Raw genomic sequence first — 24,895 nt, 5'->3', positions numbered from 1 at the left:
CACCCCCTCTTCCAGTTTGCTTTAATACAAGTGTGATTTACTGGCGATGACCGGTACGCAGGAATACTGGGTATGATACAGCCTTGCAGAGTCCCCAGAATATTGCTTTAACTTTGGGAAAAAAAAAAAGATAAAGAAGTGGGAGCAAGACAGGAGAAAACCAGATGGAGAGAGCAGGGCCCCAGCTGGGGGGGTCAGGGGCCCAGGGGTGCTCAGGGGCTGGGAGGTCCCTGCTCTGCTGCTGGTGGCACAGGGGGGGGTGATGGGCACACACCAGGGTGTGCCAGGACAGACCTACCATCTTTAAAATAAATAAGGCTAAGACTTCAGGCTACTGGCTCAGCTGGCTGGGGTTGGTGCAACTGTTCTAGTCTGTATTAGTGTTCACAATTCCCTGCCTGCCCACTGCCAAGCAGCTTTGGCAAGTTTGCAGGCAGGACATAATGCCCGACGCTGCCAAGGAGTTTCAGGTCAATCCCTATGTCCCCACAAAGACACCTGGAGGTTGGCCCAGGCTAGACGCAGTCTGCTTCCCCAGCCTGGGGCAAGAGAAGGCAACACGCTACAAATAGATCTGCTACTCGCTCCCTGCCCGCGCTCGCCAGGGGTGGTAGAGCTGACCCCAAAAAGCAGGACCAGCACCTACAGCCAAGGCCGCAGCAGCTTTTCCTGTCGCTGCTCACACATTGCCTTGTGCCCAGCCCAAGGCTGGCAGGAGAGGGTGATGCTGGAGCTGCCACGGGGCTGGGAGCAGCCGGGAGCAGGGGAAGGAGGCAGCTGAAGAGCCGCTGCCTTGAGCGGGAGCCCTGGCTGGGGCACTGTGAGCCCTGTGACCTCTGTGTGAGAACAGTTCATCTGGCAAGACAGGCATCCAGTTCACAAAATGAGGCTCAGAAACAATCCTTCCTGTTCTCAGCACAGGCAAACGCTCTTCCAGTGGCATTAGGTGACAAACCGGGACATCCTTCTCCCGCCTCAGCACCACGCGGGGACAGCAGAGGCGGCCCCAGGTTTGTGTAGAGAGGCTGGGATGGCAAGATAAGCTAGGGAACAAATACAGTAGAGACTTCAGCCAGCCCCTTCCTAATTCTAGGCAGATTATTTTGGGAAGCTTTTTCACATTGTAACTCGTATCTGTACCACAACTGAAGTGTGAAAAATGCTAAATCAGAATTAATGCAATTTTAACTGCATCTTAGATAAGCTACTGAAAAATAAGATTAAATCATACATCCTTATGAAACTAAAAGAATCGGTGAAAGGTGGGAAAGAGGTCAGAGGCCACGTCAGGCCGAGTCCTGCAAAACCTTTGAACTGCAGACAAGATCCGATCTTTGCAGCAATCGCCTGCAAGGACGACTCTCGCCTGAGGCAGTGGCCGGGCTCTCCGGGCAGCTCCCGGTCACACCGGGTAACCAGGCAGCTGTTTGTGCCGCTCACGAAGGCCTTGGCGTGCTGCAGCCCACACACGGCCACCGAGGCTTAGACAACACAGCCAAACCAGGTGGCACATTAAGGACAGAAAAAGATTTGATGCAGATGAAGGGAAGTGGGAGGTTTCAAGAAATTCTTCCTTTCGAGAAACCCCGATAAATCTAAGCTTATTCAAACCATATGGAGCGAATGCAATCAGCCGACTCTCCATACTGCACAGCCGCAACTCTTGTGCCAGCAAACCAGCTTCACCCTTGGTAGTCTTCTCCTTTCCCGCAGGCTTTGCTCGATCCAGAGAACAGCATGGTTAAAAAGACCAGAGAGGTAGATTACAGTCATGATTAAAAGCAGATTAGTCATCTAGGCTTCGATTTAAAAAAGATTCCAGAAGATGCCAAGAAGTTGCTGCTTCCAAAACTAGCTTTTTCAAAAGTCTTCTCCCTCCAGAGCGAGTGTGAGTGCGTGTCCCTGAACAGAGCTCAAAAGAATTGCTACATTATTCTCCATCACGGGACACCGGTATTGCTGTTGAGCTGTAGTAGGCGACGTGAAAGGCAGACTGCAGGATGGTGCTTGTGCTCTCGGATGTGTGGGAAGCTACTTCCGAAGGTACCTCTGGGCCAGGATAGCTGCGTCCAAAGGGTTCATGGGCTGGGCGTCATGGCCCAGGCGTCGCACTGGGGGGATGTTCCCAAACTGCCGCTTCTGTAGGAAGCTCTTGGCCTCATGCAAGGTGTTCTTCTCCTCAGCCAAGAGCAGCTGCTGCCTCATGTAGTTCTCGAACTCGTACTGCGAGCACTCCTCCGTCACCTTCACCTGCCAGAGAACCATCCCATCAGAGCCACAGCAGCAAGCAACGGTCCCATAACTCCCCTCCGATGGTCCTGAGCTACCACGGGATAACTGGAGTCTTAATGCAAGAACTGGACCTGCTGCCAGACATAGACAGGACTCCCCACAAGTCATTAGTGCCACCAGGAAGAGAGGTCTGGAAACCTCAGTGGCTCTGTCCTGACACAGCTCATCCCAACCCTGCCAGATATTCAGTGGCTGCAGCTGTCTGACCCCAGCTCTCACATCCCCCCCGAGCCCAGCGGAGGGGATTTCTGACAGCAACACCAACCACGGCATCGCAGGCAAAAGCTCCCACAAGGCTGTCCCTAGGCAGTGAGGTCACCGGCCGTCACTCCCAACATAAAATATGCTGGCAAGAAAACAGGATGCTTGCTCCCATCACAGAACTCACTGGGGAGCCTGAGCCAACACTGCTACCTTTTCCCAGCTCTCCCAGCGCATGCGAGCTCTCAGCTGTGTGCGAGGGAGCGAGCGCTGCTCGGAGAGGAGCAAGCTGCCCCTCAGCCAGCTCCGGGGCCGGCGAGCTCACTTCCAGGCAGCACGGCCAGCTGGATGTGACTCCTCGTCCCAGCAGCATGAGCCTTTCCTTCCGCTGCACAAGATGGCAATGGATTCGGCCACTTTGTAGAGCAGCCGCCACAGCTGGGTCCTCACCATCCTCCCCTCATCAGCTCGGGGGCTACAAGGGGCTGCCATCTCTTTCCATTACAGACAGACTTGGCACAGAAAAGCAGTTCCGTGGAAAGGAAAGTAGGAAAACCTACCTCTTGTGGGTTTTCAGGGTTAGCCACTTGGTCATCAATGTCTGGCACCACTTGCAAAGGGCCACTCAGCGAGGACATAGACTGCCTGGGGGGAGAGCACAGCGTCAGGGACCCGGAGCACAGCCCCGGGCTCGCCCACCCTCACCGAACACCCTGGCCAGGGCAATCCCACCTGACTGGCCATGGCTGGACACCGGAGTGTGGCACAGCACTGTCTGGATGCCACACTGGCTACTGCTACTAAAAGGATGCTATTCCAAATTCAACTTCCCTGGTATGAAATCATGTTATAATCCCCAGAGCCGCTTTTTGGTTTTGTTTTTAAACAGGATGTGGAACTTAAACTCTTGCATAGGTAGGAGAGAAAACAGCCACAGCTCCAAAAATCACAGACTTCACTGCTGACTCAAGAGGCAGCACAAGAACTTCACCCGGGCATGCTGTGCAGCACAGACAGAAGGTCACAGGGCTGACAAGAGAGGGCTGCACCAAGCAAACATTGCCAGGATCCATTTCTGCTGGAGTGTGCTACTGGAATCTCATCCTCATTGGTTCATGCCAGTCCTGGAGTCAGATTTACCCTCAAAAGGCATCCCCACCCCACACCTGTAGTGTTCCCACCTGTAATGGCATCTCCTGCTCTTCCCCTCTAGAGATCTCATGCCTACTTAATGGATAAAGCAGGGCTAATTACAAGCTTGCAGGAAGTGTCTGCATTTGGCTGCATCTGTTTGTACATGTAAGATATTCCTGACCATTAGACTTTCTTTAAAAATCAAGTCTGGAGAGCACGAGGGGGGCACAGCAACAAAGGCCCTCCTGCGCCCCAGTACTGTTTTGTAACGTTATTGCCTTACAGACTCCAACCTTGGTCACAATGACAAGCATTTGTACAGGCCACTCCGGCTGTATCCATCAGCAGCCACCAGTGGTTGAGAGACAGGATTTAAAGACTTTTTTTGCAGTTCTCACAGATCATCCTCTGGTGTCCTGTTTGGCAGCAGTCTGCTGGCTGCAGCTGGAATAACACAGCCTGTGGCTGGAGACCCCATGTTCCCATCTCTCTCCTCACATAGCACATACCATGATGCTATGATGGAGCTGAGAGAATCCAGCACTTCAGAAGCTGTCAGACGCTGCTGCGGATCCAAGACCAGCAGTTTTCGGATCAAGCACACAGTGTTTTCTGAGACCCGTCCATCCCTGGGAGAGAGAACGCATGGTGAGCCCGAGTGCCAGAGGTGGGCAGAGGCAGCAGCAGGATGGACGTGCTGGGAGCACAGGTCAGGAACTAGAGGAGCCACCATTGCTCTGACCAAGACCCCAGAATTAACCAGGAGGTTGATTCCCTGTCCCTGCAGCATGGGGCCTCACTTTTGCACAAGATGTCCCAGCTCTGCTACTGCTTCCTTGGTGTCTACTGCATACAGTCTTTGTTCTCATTACTGCTGCGACCCTCACGGGCTTCGAGTGAAGCCCTTGCAGCTCCGGCTGTCCCAGTAAGGCCCAGAGCACCGCCCACACAGGCACTAAGAGAAGGGCCTCCCCGGGACGGGCTGTACTCACTCAGGGATGGTGTACTCGGCAGCCTTGATTTTGCGGAAAAGCTCCTGAGGTATGCTGTCGTAGAAGGGGAACTGGCCATAGAGCATGGTGAAGAGCACCACACCCAACGCCCACATGTCACTGGGTTTTCCACGGTACGGCCGTCCTGCAGGGAGCAAGGAGAGACAAAAGCAACAGGCTTTATGACACTGCTCACCTCTGCAGCCCACCACCAGCAGTAAAGGCACTGAAGCAACCTCTGCACGTGACTTTTTTCTATAAGCCTTAATCAAAAAATGCTCAAGACTTCCTATCGCAAGACACTAGGAACCTCTTTCAAAGGTGCATCCTCTCGGCACGGCCGTCCTGCAGGGAGCAAGGAGAGACAAAAGCAACAGGCTTTATGACACTGCTCACCTCTGCAGCCCACCACCAGCAGTAAAGGCACTGAAGCAACCTCTGCACGTGATCCTTTTTTCTAAGCCTTAATCAAAAAATGCTCAAGACTTCCTATCGCAAGACACTAGGAACCTCTTTCAAAGGTGCATCCTCTGTGAATAAGCACATTGTTCATTTCCACACAGGTGTCTTCCCTTTCCCTACAGAGCAGGGTTATCCCCGCTGAATGGCCTTGATGTGATCCGAGAGCATCAAGTAATCAGAACCACTGCATACTGTGCTGGAGTTCACACTTCCCCCCCTCCGCCATCCCTGCAGACTGTCACCGCCAGAAGCCTCTGAGCCTCGCAGGCTCCACAGATGCACCTCGCTGCGAGTCCGGGTCAAAGAAGAAGAGAACTTAAGGGCCAGTGAGCACAAGGCACAGGGAGGCAGGAAAGAAACCCTGAGAAGAGTAAGTGCTCCTCAGGTGAAGAATGGCCCAAGATTAATGCCAACCTCACCACCCCGGCTGCACTGGAGATTTGCGTGGAAGTGCAGACTAAGATTCTCCACACCCAGCTCAGATTGAGCCCATCGAGACGGGACTCTGCCTCCGGGACAGATCCAGCACACAGCCACTGGAGCCTGCTGGGAAGCCGTGGAGGGCGCAGGAAGGTGCCTCCCCCACACAGAGGCATTTCCAAAAGCTGCTGCAGCCCCAGCATGCCCTGGAGCCGCTCGATGAAATGCTGCTTTAAAGCCCCTTCAATTGCACAATAAATCAGCAAACAGCACCATGCATGAGGGTCAAAAAATTAAACTCCAGTGCTGTACCACAGCATAGGACTGAGGGAATGACTTCCTCTGACTCACGCAGTGAGTCACTGCTGCAGCATTTGTTATTTGTACTAATTATTCTTTGCTTTATATGCTCAAAAAAGGCACCTCTCCCTCCTCCTCCAGCTTTTCCTGCGATGACATTTCAGCAGCCATAAAACGCAAGCCATCTCTTAGCAGAAGACAGCTTCTTCTGGAGACCTAAAACAATGATTAATTCTTCAGGCGTTTTAGCTTCCTCTTGCACAGGAGCATCAGTGATACAGACAGAGGGATGCTCAGAGTCTGAAGGTGGTGGTGAAGCCTGGAATGTCCTCAAGTAACTTTTCCCTTGATGCCTGGAGGGGAACCACAGACTGAGCCATTTTGGAACAGCATTTTCAAGAGCTCAGGATCAGGCTGCACAGACACCCCACGGGGAAGGGCTATTCGCAGAGACATCAGAGCCGGAGTGCAGTGCGATTGCACCCAGTCAGTCCAGGTGGAGCTATGCAAGATGCAGACCTGTAACTAAGGCTGCTCCTTGCAGGGTCTCGAACAGCCTCAGCTGTCAGAGAAGTCAGCAAAGACAGCCTGTTCAGCGCCTCGTGGTATGTGGACTACAGACAGGCCAGTCAATCCACCAACAAGAGCGCCATTAGAGGAAATGCGGGTGCTCGCAGCTGAGCCATGCTGGCAGGGAGGGTAAGAAGGCTGAAGTCCAGGACAGAACGGTACCCCGGACAAGCAGGAAGGAGCAGCTCCATGGAGCCTTTACCAGAAACCAGCCACTTGAGCTGCAACTGCTCCAAGCTCCTGCAGAGCAGTTGGCTCGTATCATCCATCTGGTTACAAGGGCCTCAGGATATCCTGCAGAACAGGAAAGGCCTGCAAAAAAACACACGTTCCACCTCCCCGCCTGCCTCTGCTCCCTTCCTGGCTCAGTCCTGCCCAGGAGGGAAGCAGCCTCAAACCTGCCTGGCAGATCACGTCGGAAGCACTTAGCTACATTTACTGCTGCCGCCTGTAAACCTGACAACAAACTTACTGAGGGGAGTCCACTGGGTCTGGAAATTTCAAGACCAGCTCCCTCCGAGGGCATTTCTGAAATACAATAGCTCAGGATACCATAAACGAATAACTCAAATCTTCAGAGGTGTTTTCAGTATTCTGGATGTTATCCTCACATAAACAAATGCAATAGACTGGCAAGGATTCTGGCTTTCATGCTGGCTATATGCACACCAGCGAGTGGTGCTGCCCAACACACTGTTGACTTGTCCAGAAAACAGTTGGTGCTGATGACCTACTGCCCACAGTTTTAGGCAGTTTCCCATCATCCTAAGACTAGCTTGGCCCTGTGGATGGATAACCCTTAGGCAGGTGGGATACATTATGGGTGATCTTGGACTGCATCCTGCAGTTCAGCTCCATCCAAAGGGAATTTTATCTGTGCTCACAAGGAGTACACCGCAACGTGAGCTAATGCACAATAACTGGAGTCTACATAGAGAGATGCTTCAGATGCACAGTCCCAGCTGTAAATGCACCCTTCAACATAGTCCAGCTCATATGGATGAGAAGAAAAAAAAAACCCAAAACAATTCCTCGGTAACTACACTGACAAACAGGACAACCACTGCCTGCTCAGCTATTGCCAGCACAAAAGCTAGTACAGTAGCAGACTTTAGAGTTCATGGAAGAGAAACCTCCTGAGGCAACTAAATAGACAGAAACCACATCTGTTTCTGGAAGTCCCATGCACTGGAAACAGTTAAAAGGTGGGAGGACGTTAGGGAAAGCTGTTCTTTGCCAGATTTCTGCTTAAGGCCTCTGCTGGAGACAAGGCATAGGCCAGACTGCCAGAGACAAGATACAGCCCAAACAGACTGCTGGTCTAGCCTGGTGTGATCATTCCTTTATTTTTAAGTAACTCCTCTCAGTCGGCCCAAAAGCCGCCCAGAGGGTCAATAGTTCCCTTCTGGAAGCAAGCAGCAGCTGCAGCAACTGCTCCTCTTAGCGTACGGCCCAGAATAAACTGACATTATGGTGGGATTTGGACCGATTGCCTCTTAGGCCTAGGGATTTACCTGCAGCTTAAATGAAGCCTCAGGAACAAGATTCAGACATGGTAAACAGAACATCTTGTCTGCAGTCAGACTTATTTAGGAACAGGCAGGGAGCTTTTAATTAGCTTTGAAGTTCAGACCAGCCTTAAGAAAAAAGTTACACTCGCTCCTTCTCTCCATACTTTCCCAGTTGGAAAAAACAGACCAAGTCTCATAACTGGCCCCTAATTAAGAGGCTCTCACAGAAGGCAGGTTACATATGGGAACAGCATTAGGTGGTTTTCATTTATTGTCAAGAGCCACAAATAAATGAAACGAGTGTTAAGTGTGGGGGCTGTGAACTCCCGCTGAGGGCTTGAAGGGAATTGCCTACCACTAAGCACATCTGGGCTGATGTAGGCAGGGCTCCCTCGCTGGTCTTTCAGCAGGTCATCTTCACTCACAAGGTGCTTTCCGAGACAGAAGTTTGTTATGGTTATTCGATGAGTCCTGGGGAGAATCAGAAGGCATCAGTGAACAAAGACCTGCATGAGTCAAACAGCACAAACAGAGGAAGTTAACACCAAAACAGAGGTGTGTCTATGGGGCTTTTTGGGAAGCTTGAAGTACTGGGAAAAGACAAGCAGAGCTGTAAGATCAACTCCATCCTGATGGGGAGGGGTTCCACACCTATCAGTATGGCTTGTAAGACTCTTACAGGGGAGTAAGAGAACCTCTTTTACAGCTGTAAAGTCTACATCCAACCTGAGCGGCATGTGTAAGCGTGGCTGTAAGCCCAGGGTGCTCACGTAACTTGCCCACCTTGCAGCCACACAGCTGCCTTTTGACCAGCCTCCCAGGAGTCGACTGACAGCACCCTAGCCAGCAGCACAGCACCAGGATCCGCACTTTCGTGCTTGCTGACCATTGTAGGGAGTGTTAAGACATTTATTTTAACAGCTGATTCTCCCCTACGCTTCCCAACTACCATTTCTAAAGGCATCTTCTCCACACAACGTTTTCTGGAAGCTGAGGGGAAATACCCTACAGAAGGACAGCCCTATGCCTGCCCGCTGTGCACTGTTTGCTTACGCGTCACCAGCAGATGAGCTACAGGACCTTTGATCAGATTCAGTTTAAGCACTTTTGCGTTACCCAACAGTCCCACAGCAAGAGTCTGGTGGCAGTATTACCTGATCTGCAGGACTATTCTTCACATGAAAGTATGCAGAACAAAGAAAGTCTAATCAACATCCAAAAAACCTCCTACACTGAAGTACTTCAGAAAAGGTGAGAACTGCAGGTACACGCAATTTCTGTATTAAGATACCCCTACTTCCCTGTGGTATTGCCAGCTCCAATTAATGAATTTTTCCAGGGAAAGTGAGCTCGTTACAAAATTACTACCACATTTAATCTTCCATGTCACTCAGATAATTTGGATTTTAACATACAACTTAAAGAACTGAACAGAAAAACAGTCTAGAAAATTTCTATATTCTTGAAAAGTATTACACAACTAGAGCCTGAGAGCATGAATTAAGTCAGTCAAAATAACCAAAAAATATTTCCAGCAAATTTAACAGACGAGTGAAATAAAACCAAGTGTGGGTTGGCAACAGAAAGTTGATTATTAAGACAGACAGACTTGTGTTTAAGAAGTGTTAGCTTCAACTGTCAAGAGACTTCCCTGGCTGAATAACAATCTGCAGGATTTGTTAAAGATTTAAAAGACTAAGTGTTCTAAAGGACACTAAAGTCTTCAGTGTTGCTTGGTTTTATTTAGTCACTGAAATTTCATCTAATCTGTAATCATCCAACTACTGCACTGGCTAATTGGAAACCTTGCGAGGCCTTAACGTCCGCATCTTGCGGGGGACAATGTCTGAGGGATCTTCATTAGCCCAGGGTGTAACACGCCTGGTTAAGACTTTGCAGTGATGTGTAGCTACCTTCACTCCCCCACCAACAGAAAAGACCTGGCTCTTTTGTGAGCACAGCTGGAGCACAACAAACATTTCTGATCAGCCCAAATGACTGGTCCTCTCCATGGTGATCTATTCTTACGCCTCACCCACCCTTTCATATGACTCACTGCTGTAGAGGCTACAGTTTTTCCTCACCAAGGCTGATGGTCTTGCTAGTAAAAAGCAAAAACATAGCATGTAATGCAAAGAATGACTCTGGCAAGTGTGTTCACAAAACTTCAAATACCTCCCCTTTCCTGCTAGTGGGGGCCCCTTGTGCAGCTCTATCAGTGGGATGCTCCACTGCACGCTTTCTCCAGAAAAGGAGGGAAGCTCTGGGTGGATCCTTTAAAGCAGCAACCTTTGTCTGCCTCTTCCTAGCAAGGAGGAGAATCAAAGCAGCAAGCAGAAGAAAAGAGATTTGTCTCAAAGCAGCTCTATAGAAACGACTTAAAACAACTTACAGGTGGCCCCGAAAACCACTAGCTGCTCTGTGTGTGTGTGGGAACTGAGAAGTTCAACCTCAGCAGGTAAAATCTGTTTGCTTTCGAACAGTATTAGGGAGGAGAAAAAAGCAAGCTGTGACCACAGTGAACCTGCGTGCTTTGTACAGAGTCTGGAAGTCTGCAGACCTAAAGCCTTCCGGTTTTTTATTCATTCCACAGAAAAACAGACAGTGTGAGAAGACAATGAATTCCACTCATTCTTAAAGTTAGTGCAAAATACTTAGCCAGTAATGTAATATTGAAGGACACGGCAGAGTATCTGAACTGGAACTAGTTTGCCAACTAAATAACTACATAAGCCAAGACAACTGAGAAAACTCCAAGGAGCCACCAAGCCAAGCGCACGCTGCCACCTCTCACTCATGCTGAACTCATGCCCCACTGATGCTGTTCACTCCGCTCCGGGAGGGCTGGTCCCTCCTGTGCCTGCACAGCATCCAAGACCTGTTGGATGTCAGTGCATTATAAACCGAGGCTTGCATCAAACCAGCTAATGGGAACAAGGAAGCTATTTCAAGCACAAATACACAGACTAGACAGAAGAACTTTTGTTTAGATAAGTAAATATTTTACTGCTAGCAAAAACACAGCAGTGCAACAGTCAACGATTTAACACTGCTGTGATTATAGTACAGACTGCAGTGTTGGGAATTCCTTTAGCATGGTAGAAAGTGAATTATGTGAACAGAACCACTTACCACATTTTAATTTTTTTTTTTTAATATACAAAATAAGCATTTCTCTTGCAGGTTTCTGAATTACTATAAAATTTAGTTTTTAGAAGTTAGAACCCAAAAAGAAGTGCTGATATGGGGTCACTAAGCTTGGTGGAAGAGTGAACTATCTAGGTTGGGCTCAATTAATTTTTGGAGATTAACTCATGTAACTTTGAACTGGATTTGTGTTTTTGCGCAGCCTGCTTCCATTTCCCTCACCCTTCTCACAAGAGAGCACTCTCAACAAGTGCTGCCTTCGATTGTGTTTCTAATAGAAATCTGCTTCAGGGAAGAAACACAAGACAACTGCCAGAACAGCAGCTCTCCAGCAGACTTACCTTTTGTTTAGCACCATATTTCCTAGTTTCAAGTCTCTGTGCACAATATTTTTCTGTAAAATATATAATAGCATAACATGAGCAAAAGCGTATTTGTTATAGAAGTATAAATTCGATACTTGGACAAAAGCACTAAGTATCTTTTGAAATCATGTCATCTTCATTCTCAGAAATAACCTAGATCAAGGTTTCAGGTCAGGTTGCATCCTGGGTACTTCGTGCACTTCATTTTCGATTCTGGTCAGAAGGACAGAACAAGCGAATTTGCTACTTTGAACACACAGACAGACTTGACTGAAACTAAGAGGCCTGAAACTAAAGTGTCCAGGCTCAGTAAGACCAATATGATGAACATTTCCTCAAAAGATATATGCTTCGTTGCTCTGCCGAGGAAGGATGGGTGTCCCTTGTCACAGGGTAAGGAGTCAAACATCGGCAGAATCTGGTTTTGTTACAATAATTCCTAGCTCATTGATCTCAAAACTTTTAGCTTGAGGTTCTGATCTCAGAAATCAATTCTTACATTGTGATTTATTTTGCTTCAAAAGGAAATAGCTTGAAGTGTTTCCTGCATTTGATTAGCCTCTGCTCTCCTCTTCAACCATCCCTTTCTGAGGTTAGGTAGTTAACCTGATCTGCATTTAGTCCAGCTGGCCCCTCTCCACAGTCAACAAATGCTACCTTACCATTGAGAAACTTGAGGGGAGGGGAAGGGAATGCTCTTTTATGGCTTGCAGCATGAGGTCTTATGCAGACCACTGTTACAGGGAAACAGCTGAAACATCCATGCTCTGCAACCTTGCCACTGCCTGCACAAGGAAGTTTTAAAACATCTATTATACTAATGTGGGAAAAGTATTGCAGCACTGAAAGGGATAACAAAGATCTTACCTTATGTAATGCTTCTACCACTCGTACCACATCATAAAATATCACTACCGTCTCCCGCTCACTGAGTCTCTTCTCTTTAATGACATAATGCTGCAGATTGATCAGATCTGCTGTTTTGTCACTGAAATCATGAGCACAGAGACAGTCTAACACAAGACAAATGCGTTTCTTCATTTTTCTGACCATTCTATTGGCTTCTAGATCTTCTATAATTTCACAAGCTCGGTCCTACAGGGAGGCAAACAAATGAGCAATATTTTAGGGAAGCTATCCGGGCATTTGTACTTAGATACAGAGCACTAGAGAATAACTAACTACATGGTGATCTCAAAATAAGCAAATGCAATGATAGTGCTTGATCTCTGCCCTGAGTTGGGATTTCAAAAAGACGATACATGATGTCTACTTAAAGAAGCCAGAGACAGTCTATGCTGTTTGACTTTTGGACATGAGGAAAAATGTCTTTACTGAAAGAGTGGTTAAACATTGGAACAGGCTGCCCAGGGAAGTGGTTGAGTCACCATCCCTGGAAGTATTTAAAAGACGTGTAGATGAGGCGCTTAGGGACATGGTTTAGTGGGCATGGGGGTGTTGGGCTGACGGTTGGACTTGATGATCTTAGAGGTCTTACATCCCACTTAAAGTGGTTAAACATTGGACCAGGCTGCCCAGGGAAGTGGTTGAGTCACCATCCCTGGAAGTATTTAAAAGACGTGTAGATGAGGCGCTTAGGGACATGGTTTAGTGGGCATGGGGGTGTTGGGCTGACGGTTGGACTTGATGATCTTAGAGGTCTTACATCCCACTTAACTCTCAAAAGCCCCTCCCACAAACTTGCTGGTTTGTAGCAGCAGCAGCGGTTAATCTCAGCAGTGCGCTGGTAATTCTTTACACACAAGAACGGGGTCAGCACGAACTGTACGTTAAACAAAAGCAGCTCAAGCCAATAGCAATTACTGGCATTCCCCCAACCTGGATGGTGACCAGCGGTACCTGAAAGAGCCCGTGATGATGAACCACTCCTTCCTGGTTGTGGAGCAGGGAAAGGAGAGAATACTCTGTGTGCAGCAGCATCTTGCCCTGTCGTTCCTCCTGGGTTTCTATTCCTTTATCGCCCCTTTCTTCTAAGGTGAGAATCTTCAGGAAAAGGTAAAAGACCTTTACAGCTCCCAGAAGAATCCAAATGCCCCCAAATCTCTCTCACATTTTAAGTATTCACATGTGTTTAACAGCTGATGTAATTGCTCTGATGTTTGCACACTTGCCACAAACCTGTTTGAACTAATGTCTGTGCAGAATGCATAGCATGAGCTTGATTAACGCAGAAAAGCTGCTCAGGTGGCTTTTTGCAAATATCCCAGGTGATTTTTCCCACTGGATCCACCCCCATTTCAGCCACAGCAAAGCAGATCAGAGGGCTCCAGGAGAGCAGCACAGCAGCCACAGAGGCCTCGTCTCAGGGCTAATCTCAACACCAGATCTACGTCTGGCAGAACTGCCCCGCCGAGGGGAAGTTCCAGCAGCCATTTCCGACAGTGCACCAGTTCAGCCTACACCACACACTACTGCAAGCACTTCTGTCGCGAGAGCTGAAGTTACAGCCCTGAAGACCTGGAAGCCCTGCAGTTTGCTTACCTTTAGCTGATAAAAGTCATCTGTCCCATCCTTTCTTGCCAAACACTGAACAATACTTGGCACAGGGGAGTTACCTAAACGTGGACCTAACAGCACAAAGCAAAAACAGACTTGTTTTCCTTTAAGCAGCAATGACTAATTCAGGGTTACATCAGTATGCAAGTGTCACGCAGTTTACAGTAGTTTAAACTAAGTTCCTTTTTTTCAGGAGACTAAGTGCATTTCCATAAATTACAATCTAAAGAAAAAAGTAGTATTGAATTCAAACCTTTTGGGACAATGTTTCATTTGTTCACTGGAGAAACATTTAACAAAAGCCCACACAAGGCACAGCTGTTTTCAGAAATTCAAATTTCTGCATGCCTGAACCATACGGCTTTTACATTTACTAGCAACACCCATGGCAACTGCTATTGCCACACCTCTGAACCCAACTGCCACCTCTGCAGGGACTGCTCAGGTATACAGATTAGTCCAAATTTCAAGTTAACATACAGTCTCCACTCTTCAGTTTAAAATCAATGAGCTTCCAATCGATTATCCATTGGTTTCCACTGAAGTCCATCATGGTTTTGACAGTTTATGTAACTAGTTCTGAACTAACAACTATTCTAGCAACTCTCAAAAGGTAGCAGATTGGTCTTGCCCTGGCACATACCACTTATAATGACCATTATTAAGCTGCCTACATGCTGATTTGACAGCATATTCCAGGCAAGGAGGGTTGAACCTCTCCCCAGAGCTCTAACCAAAAAGCCCCCTGAATGAATTTGCTCTTTAACAAAGTTTAAGAATGTAGTTAAAAAAAGAAAAAGAAAGGGTAAAAGCAAGGGCTCATATTTATCTTAAAAGCCATGCCTGCCTTGCTATACTAGCATTACAAATCTCCTTAGCTTGACTAGCTGCAGAAGCTCTAAGGGCTGCTGTTCTGCCACATCGGGTGAATTGCACTCTGAGGTAAGACGCTAAATTACACATCTGCTTTGCCTCATTTCATAGTGCCTTTTATTTTCAGTTTTGCAATCAGTAGCTACCTTGAAAACTGAAGAAGAAAACCCTCCCTGCTTACCAAGTATAAAAGGGCCCGCTCTCTTGGCATTATTTCCAGAAATCCCTGTACAAAGAGCTTTTGCCTTAGTGGATGTTTCCCCAGCTCCTCTGTCTGATGCTCGCCGCTTCATCCTTGGCTCTTGAAAGAGAAAGAAGATCACATTTGATGAGCAATTGAGTTAATTTCTTATACTATCCCTTATTTCATACTGGAAGGCTTTCACCTACTGATGCACTCGTGTCTCTGCCTACTTGTGTTTCTACAAAGAAGCTATGGCTCATTACTGATAGACCAGTTGTGGGTTGGAGGCTTAATGCATTTTTGAAGGTATAAATCAGCCTCGTTATTCAAAGCAACATTTCCTAGAACAGTTGTTTGAAAGACATAGTGGGAACAAGTCAAAATAATTAAAGCTTGTTTTACAGCAAAAACAAGTTTGCAAATTAACATATTCCAAAGAACTCTGAAAGAAAGTGCCTGAGTTATCCTTTTGTATGGGTGTCTACTTCTGATTCAGCCTATGGACTTTTGTGGGTTCCTTCACTGAGGACTTCCCACTAGGCATTGCAGCCAGCTCAGCCAGTAACTCAGAAGACTCCAGTCTGTTCCTCAAACAGCCAAGAATGCACAAAACTGACCATAAAAATGAACAATATCTTTCACCTTTCCCAGCAAGGGCATAGAAGACTGAAACATGTTTGTTACTGTGAGATTCAGTTAAACTAACAATGATTTTTTTCAAAAATGTATTTTTAGTCTTAAAAGAAGTTCCCTCTCTCTCTCTCCTTGTACATCTTTAGGCTCTGTTTTATTATGTCTTCATCTATCTATATCCAATGCAGCTGGATTGAGTTGAACACCTGAAATTTGAGACCAATATATAAAGCTATCACTTCAGTCTCCACATGCAGGAAGCAATGCTTCGTTTAGAATTAACACACTATTACCTGCCTTTAATGGACACTCCAATGAAAGGAAACACTGTGGTGCCAGTACACGTGCTCTCTTGCACTACCACTCCATGCAAAGAACAATTTAATCTATTAAATGTGAATCTCATGCTTTGCACCCAAGTATTTATTCAAGGTCCACACAGCACTACCATTCAGCACAAACAACTAAAAGCTTGACTAACTCCTATTTATCCAGGTATTGCAGAAAATCTGATTTCCAACACGCATTTTCTGCTGCTCAGAAATCTAAAGAGAACTTGAGGCAGTATTGCAGAACCAGTACCTAAAGAGCCAAATATATTCAAGTCTCTGCGACCAAAACATTTCTTCCCCAAAGGAAAGTCTCATTTCAGTTTAGCAGGAAAAGAACCCTTGTAATTGCTGCCAGGCTAGCCTTCACAGGCTGCATGCTCACTGCAAGCATAAATCAGCTCCATCAGACTGAAGCTTTGTTTCCGATACACCTCCTCTTCACCTTTATCTCTTGGAAAATAGTTTCAAAGACTTTCACAAATATCTAGACATTAAATGCTCGTGCTCTAACATTTCAAAGATTTTTTTTTTTTTAGGGGGGGTAGGGGAGAGGAGGAACTAAGCACAGATCCATTTTCTTACTCTGAGCAAGTCAAAACCAAGCCCCGGTAGTCTTCCCTAAGAGGTTACTACAGCAGACTGGGAAAATATTTCTGGGTTGTACTTATTTGTTTTAAAAAAGTCCCAGTGTTTCACCATGTAAGAGACTGATAAATCACCACACTTTGAATGAAGTTTACCCTCTGGCAGTCCCACCCTTTCTGTGGACACAAGCATGATCTCATCGCATTAATTCATCTAGCAGTACCTGTCACCAAGATCGGAGATAGCAGGAGAGATAAGGTGAGAAGTCTTGCAGCAGACTTTGCATCCCTGCACTACCAACTTCCACCAGCCGTTCAGATCTCCAACAGAGAAGTGTTACCAGGCTCAGCTAGTTGAACACAACCAAGTCCTGAGCCCCATATGCTCCTTGTTCTGTTCATTCCGCATCCCTGACCTAATATTTGATTGTGCCTTATAAAATTCTCCACTCCTTGCAACATCATCATCCCTGCTGGAAACGTATGAGTAAGATTTCCACTGGAGAAACCCCACTGCACAGAAACTCTGAGATAATGACCGTTGTGCAATCCCAGCTGGATAGGAATCACTGGTGCAAACGGCGTTATCGTAAACAAAATAATCTGAGGACTCACGTAGTTCAGCATCAACTGTATCTTTACTCTTCTTCCAAACTAGGTTTTCCAACGTCTCAGGAGACTGGAGTCATCACCTTGGAGAAGGCTGGATGGTCGAAAGGTCGAGGACTCTGTAATGTGAAATGAGATACACTTGATGCTGTGGTTCTGGATTATTCTTGATTACGATAACGTGGTATGCATCAAAACTTCTGCAGCTTGAAACATCTGTGTTTATTTTGGCTTAGAAAAGGCCTGAAGCTCCTGATATCGCATGAGAGAATAAAAGGGCTCTTGAAGTTCAGTCTCCAAAGAGTCACAGACGCATGGCCCTGCACAGCAAGACACACACACAAGCGTCAACGATCTCAAAGGGCATTTTGTGATGTGAGACAGACCTTCAGAGCAGAAACAAACACGTTCTCCATTTTAACCTCCACCACGTGGTACTAGCTTGCCTGTTTTTAATGGTATTTTAAATACACCCAAGTTAGCAATAGTGCCACAACAGAACCTTCGCCACTGGAAGCCATTTTTAATCACAGTAAGAGTTAATGCTTAAAGTTTGGACTTGAACAGAACAATTTCTGCAAAAGGCAAAGAATAATACATTGAGTTTTATTCTTACCAAATCCCCACTGCAAGGTAATTCCTCTTTACAATTTATATTCAGCCTCTTAAAAAAAAATCAAACTAATTCAACTCAAATTCAGTACTGCTTAATAGTTCATCTAGTCCCATTTAAAAGGAGAAATGTAGGATTTAAATCAGACACTCTAGAATTTAACCTGTAGCACCTCTACCAAATGCTTAAAGTTTAACCCTCAGATATTGCACGTGTTACATATTTGTTAACCCTAGCTGGTTTACTTTACCAGTATCCAGTTAGATCAACTTAAAAATGCAAAAGGAACATTCGGGATGCAGGAGCCAAACTCCCAACACCACCCAAAACACAACGCAGTATTATCACCTGGTCCTGGGGCATCTGCAAAGGCTGCTGAAGATCCTTCTGAATTAAAGTACTGAAGCTATTAATACTTTAACAACGTTCAGAGCCTGCTCCAGGTAGCAGGATGCCCCGGCCAGGCAGACCCGTGCCGACGGCGCACCGGCAGCCCGCTCACCCGTGCACCGGCTAGCTAGCACTTTCAGTATGAGTCGTCTCGGCGCTGAGAGCGAGCGGAGGTGCCCCAGCCCTACCGCAGCTTAAAGGACATCCACCAACTTAAATATCACAGCTCCAACACAGAATACTTGTAAGAGCAAGCAAGAAAAACACCAACATTAATAGCTGAGTACCCATTTAAGACAATCCTCTGCCACTCACGGCGCTGTCTACCCAGTCTCCCTGCTCCCTGCTCAGTTCCCGCTGCTTGGGCTGCACCACGAGAGTGGCAGAGCCCACCAAAGATCTCAGGGGCCCTCAGCAGCACCCAGAGGGTTTGCATGTGAGCACTTCAGGTTCCTCCGAGACTGGAATGAAGGTTGGTACGATGGAAGGAAGGTCCCAGAGCAAAAGGAAGAAAACCAGAGGCAGCTGCTGTGAAAAAGCAGGAAGACTGTTCCCTTTTCTGCACATTGTGCAACCCCGATTAGAGCAAGGAAATTGGTCAAAAGGGCACGGACTTCCTTGTGTAAGTCTCCCGCAGAACAAGTGGCCATCCACTAGGCATAGGGCTAAAAACGGTATTTTGAGAGAGGGCTTAAGGAAAATCTTAAAACAAGAACAGCAATGCAGGAGGCTCCCCCGCCCTGCTGAGCCAGCTGGTGTTTTCTACCTGCAAATTCATTTCACCTCGGCTTGATCTGGGCTGATGCAAAGCTCTGATTTCAAGGGGCTTCACTACTAGAAGTACGTGCAGCATGAAGCTGGTATCACTCAGGCACCAACAGCTGAACTGTATCATGGAAGAACAAGCTTTAAGTAAGTTTTAGACAAAAGCCATAATAAACTGGACAGCTTAAAATGACTCTGCAGCTGTAAGAGGAAATGCGAGGCCACAGCAGCCCTTAGTGCTCAGACCTGGAACGGGACCCATTGTGAGACAGGGGCTCCCGTCCCACGAGCAGCGTGTGCTGAAGCCATCTGCCATCCCGCCCGCAGGCCCCAGAGCATCCCCGGCCTTGCTGCAGGCACCGCCGGCCCCTGGACACGCGCTGGCCGCAGGAGCCCCGCCAGCCCCGCGCGGCTCAGCCGGAGGGACGCTGGCAGCGTCACTGCTCCTCTGCCTAACACGTTCAAACAGCAAAGGAGCTGATTCTTTGTGTGCTGCCTCTAGTGCCACTGGAGCAGCTGAGCCTTCCCAGGACAGGCTTGCTCAGAGCACACAAGAGGGGATTACTGCATGGCACAAGGATTTCCTCCTCACACACAATGAGCAGAGGGCAAATAAGCAGTAAGTGGAGTCCCACACGCGAACTGGTTACACTGCAGCACAGCTGAGGTTTAAAGTGACCCGAAGTTGAGAATTTAGAACATTTCCATGAGAGGTGGCGAGCCTTGTAAGGGCAAAGAGCATCTCCCCAGCCCCTGCAGCAAGGCCTCTGTCTACAGGCAGCCCCACAGACAGCCGGGACTCTCCAATTCTTAAGACTGAAAAAAAAAATTATTTTAACATCAGCAGGATCAGTCTCAAGAGAGAGCATCCAACATTTCTGCAAAGAACCAGAACAAAACGACTTAGCCCTTAAAACACTCCATCCTAAGGACAGGACCCTTAGATACTGATGTGGTGGGTTCACCGCCCCCTCCCCCAAAAGCCAAACTGTACAAACGGAATCAAACCACCCCCGCTCCCTATCCCACTATCTGTAACAAAAATGGTCTCTCTCACACAGACAATGAAGTTACAAGTCTAGCACAAAAATTCGTTACTTAACAATTTTAATGTGATGCATGCAATGTATCAAATATCTTACTGGAGAAGTGTCTAAAGCTTCTTACTGTGCTAGCTATGACTTTAATAGAATTATTAATCAAATAATTTGGAGACTAGATGTAATGTCTTTTAATTACATAGCTTAAGGAAATTGTCTAATTCCTGAATTACTGCATGATGTTCCAGTGCCCGGCATAACAACAAAGAAAAACAAAAGAGGAGGAAACTGACCTTTTCATCTCAGATTAAAGAACAAGCAGGCCCTGCAGTCCAGCAGCCACAGCTAATAGCTGGAGCAGGAGAAAAAAAAAAAGTACCTTTGGGGTATAACAGGATTACTCAGCAGCACAGAAACTAGTTAAGACACTGGAGCAGCTGATACAACCTCCACGACGCTTTCTGTTGTTTTATCTTGCAACAAGGGGACAAAACGAGTTAGCTGGTATTTACACTTTCTAGTGTGATGACTGGCGACCCCGAAGGTGTCCTACCCCACTGCTACAAGCGAGCTGATCTCTGCAAGTAAGGCAATAGGATGAGCTGGCAGCTGGGAACCAGCAGCAGATGACGGAGCCCACCAGTGTCTGCTGGAAGTTCAGGGCTATCGAGGACAAGCTCCTTCAGCAAGGAGCTCGTACCGCTACAGGAAACTTGCCTCTGGGAACCCCGGGTGCCACAGGAGCAGCTCCCAGGCAGCCGAAGGAGCTGAGCTGCGGCTGCTCCCTCCCGCCCCATTATCTTGCAACAAGGGGACAAAACGAGTTAGCTGGTATTTACACTTTCTAGTGTGATGACTGGCGACCCCGAAGGTGTCCTACCCCACTGCTACAAGCGAGCTGATCTCAAGGCAAAAGGCAATAGGATGAGCTGGCAGCTGGGAACCAGCAGCAGATGACGGAGCTGTCTGCTGGGAACCAGCAGCAGATGACGGAGCCCAGTGTCTGGTGCTGGAAGTTCAGGGCTATCGAGGACAAGCTCCTTCAGCAAGGAGCTCGTACCGCTACAGGAAAGCCGGCGCCTCCTCCCCCCCCCCCCCCCGCCAGCACCCCAACACTTGAAAGCTGCCTGTCGCTCCTGACCTGGAAATGCTGCAGATGGAAACAAGACAGGGCTGCGCGGGAGTTGCAGGCAGGGCTGCCAGGCTGCCGACTCGGGTGTGCGCACAGGACAAATGAATCACCTCTCCCCGCAGGCTTCGTCACGGGCTCGAAACCTCCACGGCAGAGAGGTGGCACGGCAGCCGGACCCGCCGGGCGCTCAGCCGCCCAGGGAGGTGCGGTATTGCTCCGTACTCATTAATGATCCATCTCCCACCCCAGACAGGAGAAGACCTGCCACCCAATGCAGCAGCATTTCTGCCCAGCTTTCTCTTCTGGGAACCAAATGCTGCGGCATTTGGGACAAAGCTGGAGACCCAGTCCAAAGATTTTTTTGTCCTGCTCGCCCTGTCCACTCTCCTCTCAGCCCACACAGGCCTCAGCTTTTGCAAAAATGCAGCTAAAAAACCTGATTCAGATGAGCAATATCAGGCTGCACCTTTTACCACCTAAATAACACACTGGGCAGTATTTATCAGTGGTGATTAATCAAAGTTCACATTTAAGCCTGACTCATGGCAAATTCCAGCTCATGAGAAGTGATGTTGGACATGACCTAAAAACCTACAGGAACGCTAACATTAAATGAGTAAAACCCCTAGTATGGTCCAGCTTCCCAGCACAGGAACAAGCAGGTTGGTATCGCTGCGAGAAGCAGCAATCCCAAAGCGTTGCCACACGCCTTCCCCGGGCAAAGCCGGCTAGGGACAGCTCAGACCCGAGTCATCAGCGCTCCCAGGGAGAGAGGCTCGATTCCCATTGGAAAAGCTCCCCTGAGAACAGGCGGAGTTCAGATCAGCCAGGCCTGCGAAGGAGTCACTGGCTGGGGGATTACAGGGAATGTTTGCCGGGCAGATCCCAAGCAAAGCAGGCACGCGGGAAGGAGGAGCTGCTGCAGCCGGGCACAGGGGCAGCTGGGGTGGGCTCCCCTCCCTCTGCAAAGCACTGTGGTAGATTCACTATACAGGAACATTAACTTTACCAAAGGCTTTGGAAGTTTAACCATTCTGTAAGAGAAGTAATAATAATAATAAAAAAAGCCCATCGGATGACTCAGAGCCGCCAGTGCAACCCATGTACCGCTGCGCGAGCCCTTCCAGGAAGGGAAGCCTTCTCCAGAAACAGAGGAGCCCTGACTCAAGAGATTTCTTGGAAACGTGCAGAGACTCATTCAAGCTTCTTCCCTAAGCAAGAAGTTCGCTCAAAACCAGATGCAGAGTTTCTCTGACCAAAGGAGAAGGAAGAATCCCGCAGCGCCGGTGCGGCATGAGGGGCTGGGGCACCCCCACGCCGTCAGAAGGCACCTGGTAAAGTATGAACTTGCCGAGCGAGCTGTGCTTCACAAGCTGGGAGACACAAACACCTCCAGCAGCCCCTGCTGAACCAACCCACCAGAAAACCTCCTTCCTCAGCCCAACTTGCCAAGTAGTTTAATCCCGGGTACGTGAGCAAGGCACAGCCAGCACTTGAGAGGCCGCAGTGCTAAAAGGGACCCCAGTACACCTTGCCTACATCCCACATCTAGCTGTGGCTAATCTCCAACTTCTCAGGGACAAAAAAGGCTTCCACAGGCCAAGTCATACATCAGGGAAAGCAAATTCCTTCCTGGCCCCCCCAGGCAGCCAGGGAAACTCTGAAGCACAGGATTCCAGCAACGTAATTACAGTGCAAGCAAGCAACAAGCTGGGCTTTCTTTAAACCCTTCTGATGCATCAACACATGAGATAGCCAAGGACTCATCTCTGGGAGTTCCCTGTTTGGTTGCATAAACACCAACTTCAGCTTAACCCTTTCGCGCTGAAGCACAGGCCACATCCACCAGGAAAAATCCCCGCTCCAGCCCAACATCCTCACGGCAGGGGCACCTACAGCAGGGCACAGCGCAGGAGAAGAGCCTGGAAACCCAACTGCAGCACTCTGACAGCACCCGAGACTGCACTGCTCTCCCAGCACAGAGCCCAGCGCACGAGTTCCCAACCTTGGGCTGCTCCCGTGAAGTCAGGCAGTCATTACCTTTAAAATCACCATCAGGCGAGATATGTATTATATTACGAGATTTTATCTTTCATTTATAGCTTATGTTACTATGTACACTTAATATTCCATAAATCCACTGCAGCCGGGCTTTCCTCATGCGCACAAAGATTACTGCATGACTCACACACGTGCTGACACTTTCTTTACAGTGAGGTGTGGTTGCTGTTTTTAACGATAATCTACTCATCTAGCCCTACCTAGATAGAAAGAAATATATTTAAGTTATCTACATATACTGCCGTGCTAACGTTACTATCATTTGTAGCATGAAAGCACACTGACAGACACCATAAGTTCAGAAATGTGTACCCGGCTAACAAAACAAGACTGTTTCACATAGACAATTACAATGGGCACGGAGCCTCCTCCGGTCTAGCAAGAGCTCCCAGGCACGAGTGAGGCGCAACACTGTACAAGTCCAGAGCACCGCCGAGCCTCTGCAGACAGATAACACATCCCTTGTTTAGGCTAAGCACAGCAGGCAGCCCAGGCAAAATCAATGGGGTTGTCCTTAATCAAGCAGCAGCTAAGTGCCTACAAGGCTTCCCTCTGTGTGGTTTCAAAAGGAGATGATTCTGTAATATCCTGAGGATAAAAAGCAGCTGAACACGAGGGTGCTTTTAAGTAATGCGATTATGTGACCAAACCATCAGCGCGGATGCCACAGAGAAACAATAAAAGGATTTAGCACAAGCACGCCAGCATCAGGGAAACACGTCCTGCACCTCGACTGCTACCGGCCCGGGGCTGTTTGCCAGCAGGTAAGCCTTACTCCGCCCCATCCCTCAAGTTACACCCCACCTGGGCTGCAGGCACCCTGCGAACCCGACCACCCTCCACCAACTCGCGTCCCTTCTGCCCCAAAGGGAGCCTGCCGTCCCGCAGCAGGCGGGCAGCAGAGGCGCGGTAGCTCAGCCCCACCACACCGGGCACTGGCCTCTGCTCCGACTTCTCCACCTCCCTCCGGACACGGGATTACAGCCCGAGACTAGAGCCTAAGACGCCCAGCACACCTATACATAACAGTATATGTTAAGCCTACACGTTAAGACCCTAAACTAGCAAAGAACCGAATCATCACCACCAGTGCAGCACATTCGCATCCACAGCCACGGCAGGAGAAGGGAGCAGCTGGCCAGGAACAAGACAAGCCCCAAAGCCCTCGTGTCAGGGAGAGGAGCAGCGGGGCAAAGACGCCGTGCCATGGGCTCCCTTCAACAGCAGCACGAGACCTTTAACGCTCTCACGTACTGCGGCAGTGAAGCTCCCAAAGGCCACAGCCAAAGCCAACAGGTAACAGAAACAGGTTTGGAACGCAGGAAACCCCGAAGCGTGCCTCCTTATCTTCTTCAGGCGAGCTCGCACAGCGAGGACGGGACAGGTTTCTGTAGCTAGCTCCAGCTGTAGTGCTTTATGGTCTTACTCATTCTTACTTAGAGGTACAACCTTCAGCTACTCACTGCTGAGGCACATGAGACTCCTCCTCAGAACAGAGGTCTGAAACCAAGAAATTCCTGCCCAGACTGAAAGCGAAATCGGCACCAAGCGCAAGCGGTTTGCTCCCTCCGCGAGCCCCGAGCCCGTCAGCGCGCCCCAGAACCAGCTACGCTGCGGGCGAAGCCCACCTCCCCACCAGCGCTGCCACAGGGAAGACAGTTAGGAAGGAGTTTTACCAAGCGGCATTTCTAAACCCAGCCGCGCACACGCGCCCCGCTACGCAAAATCCCACCCTCCGCTGGCGAGCGGCCTGCGGCCGGTGCACCGG

At 48.5% G+C, this 24,895-nt stretch overlaps 1 protein-coding gene across 1 annotated transcript; it reads right to left on the bottom strand.

Annotated features, from left to right (window-relative positions):
• Positions 1-22: 22 nt before the first annotated feature.
• Positions 23-17,245, bottom strand: STK40 (serine/threonine kinase 40). Its single transcript, XM_009284729.2, has 11 exons — positions 17,133-17,245; positions 14,966-15,085; positions 13,897-13,982; positions 13,255-13,398; positions 12,262-12,489; positions 11,371-11,423; positions 8,238-8,353; positions 4,620-4,764; positions 4,137-4,256; positions 3,054-3,138; positions 23-2,250 (listed from the first exon to the last, which is right to left on the bottom strand). Exons 2-11 carry the CDS (start codon positions 15,075-15,077, stop codon positions 2,032-2,034), a joined length of 1,308 nt encoding a protein of 435 aa, XP_009283004.1. The 5' UTR covers positions 15,078-15,085; positions 17,133-17,245; the 3' UTR covers positions 23-2,031.
• Between the last annotated feature and the right edge of the window lie 7,650 nt (positions 17,246-24,895).

This window comes from Aptenodytes forsteri, unplaced genomic scaffold (assembly GCF_000699145.1).
Source record: "Aptenodytes forsteri isolate BGI_AS27 unplaced genomic scaffold, ASM69914v1 Scaffold7, whole genome shotgun sequence".
Classification (NCBI taxonomy): Eukaryota; Metazoa; Chordata; class Aves; order Sphenisciformes; family Spheniscidae; genus Aptenodytes; species Aptenodytes forsteri.
The sequence above is the reverse complement of the archived record's forward strand: the minus strand, read 5'-3'. Positions and strand labels throughout refer to the sequence as shown.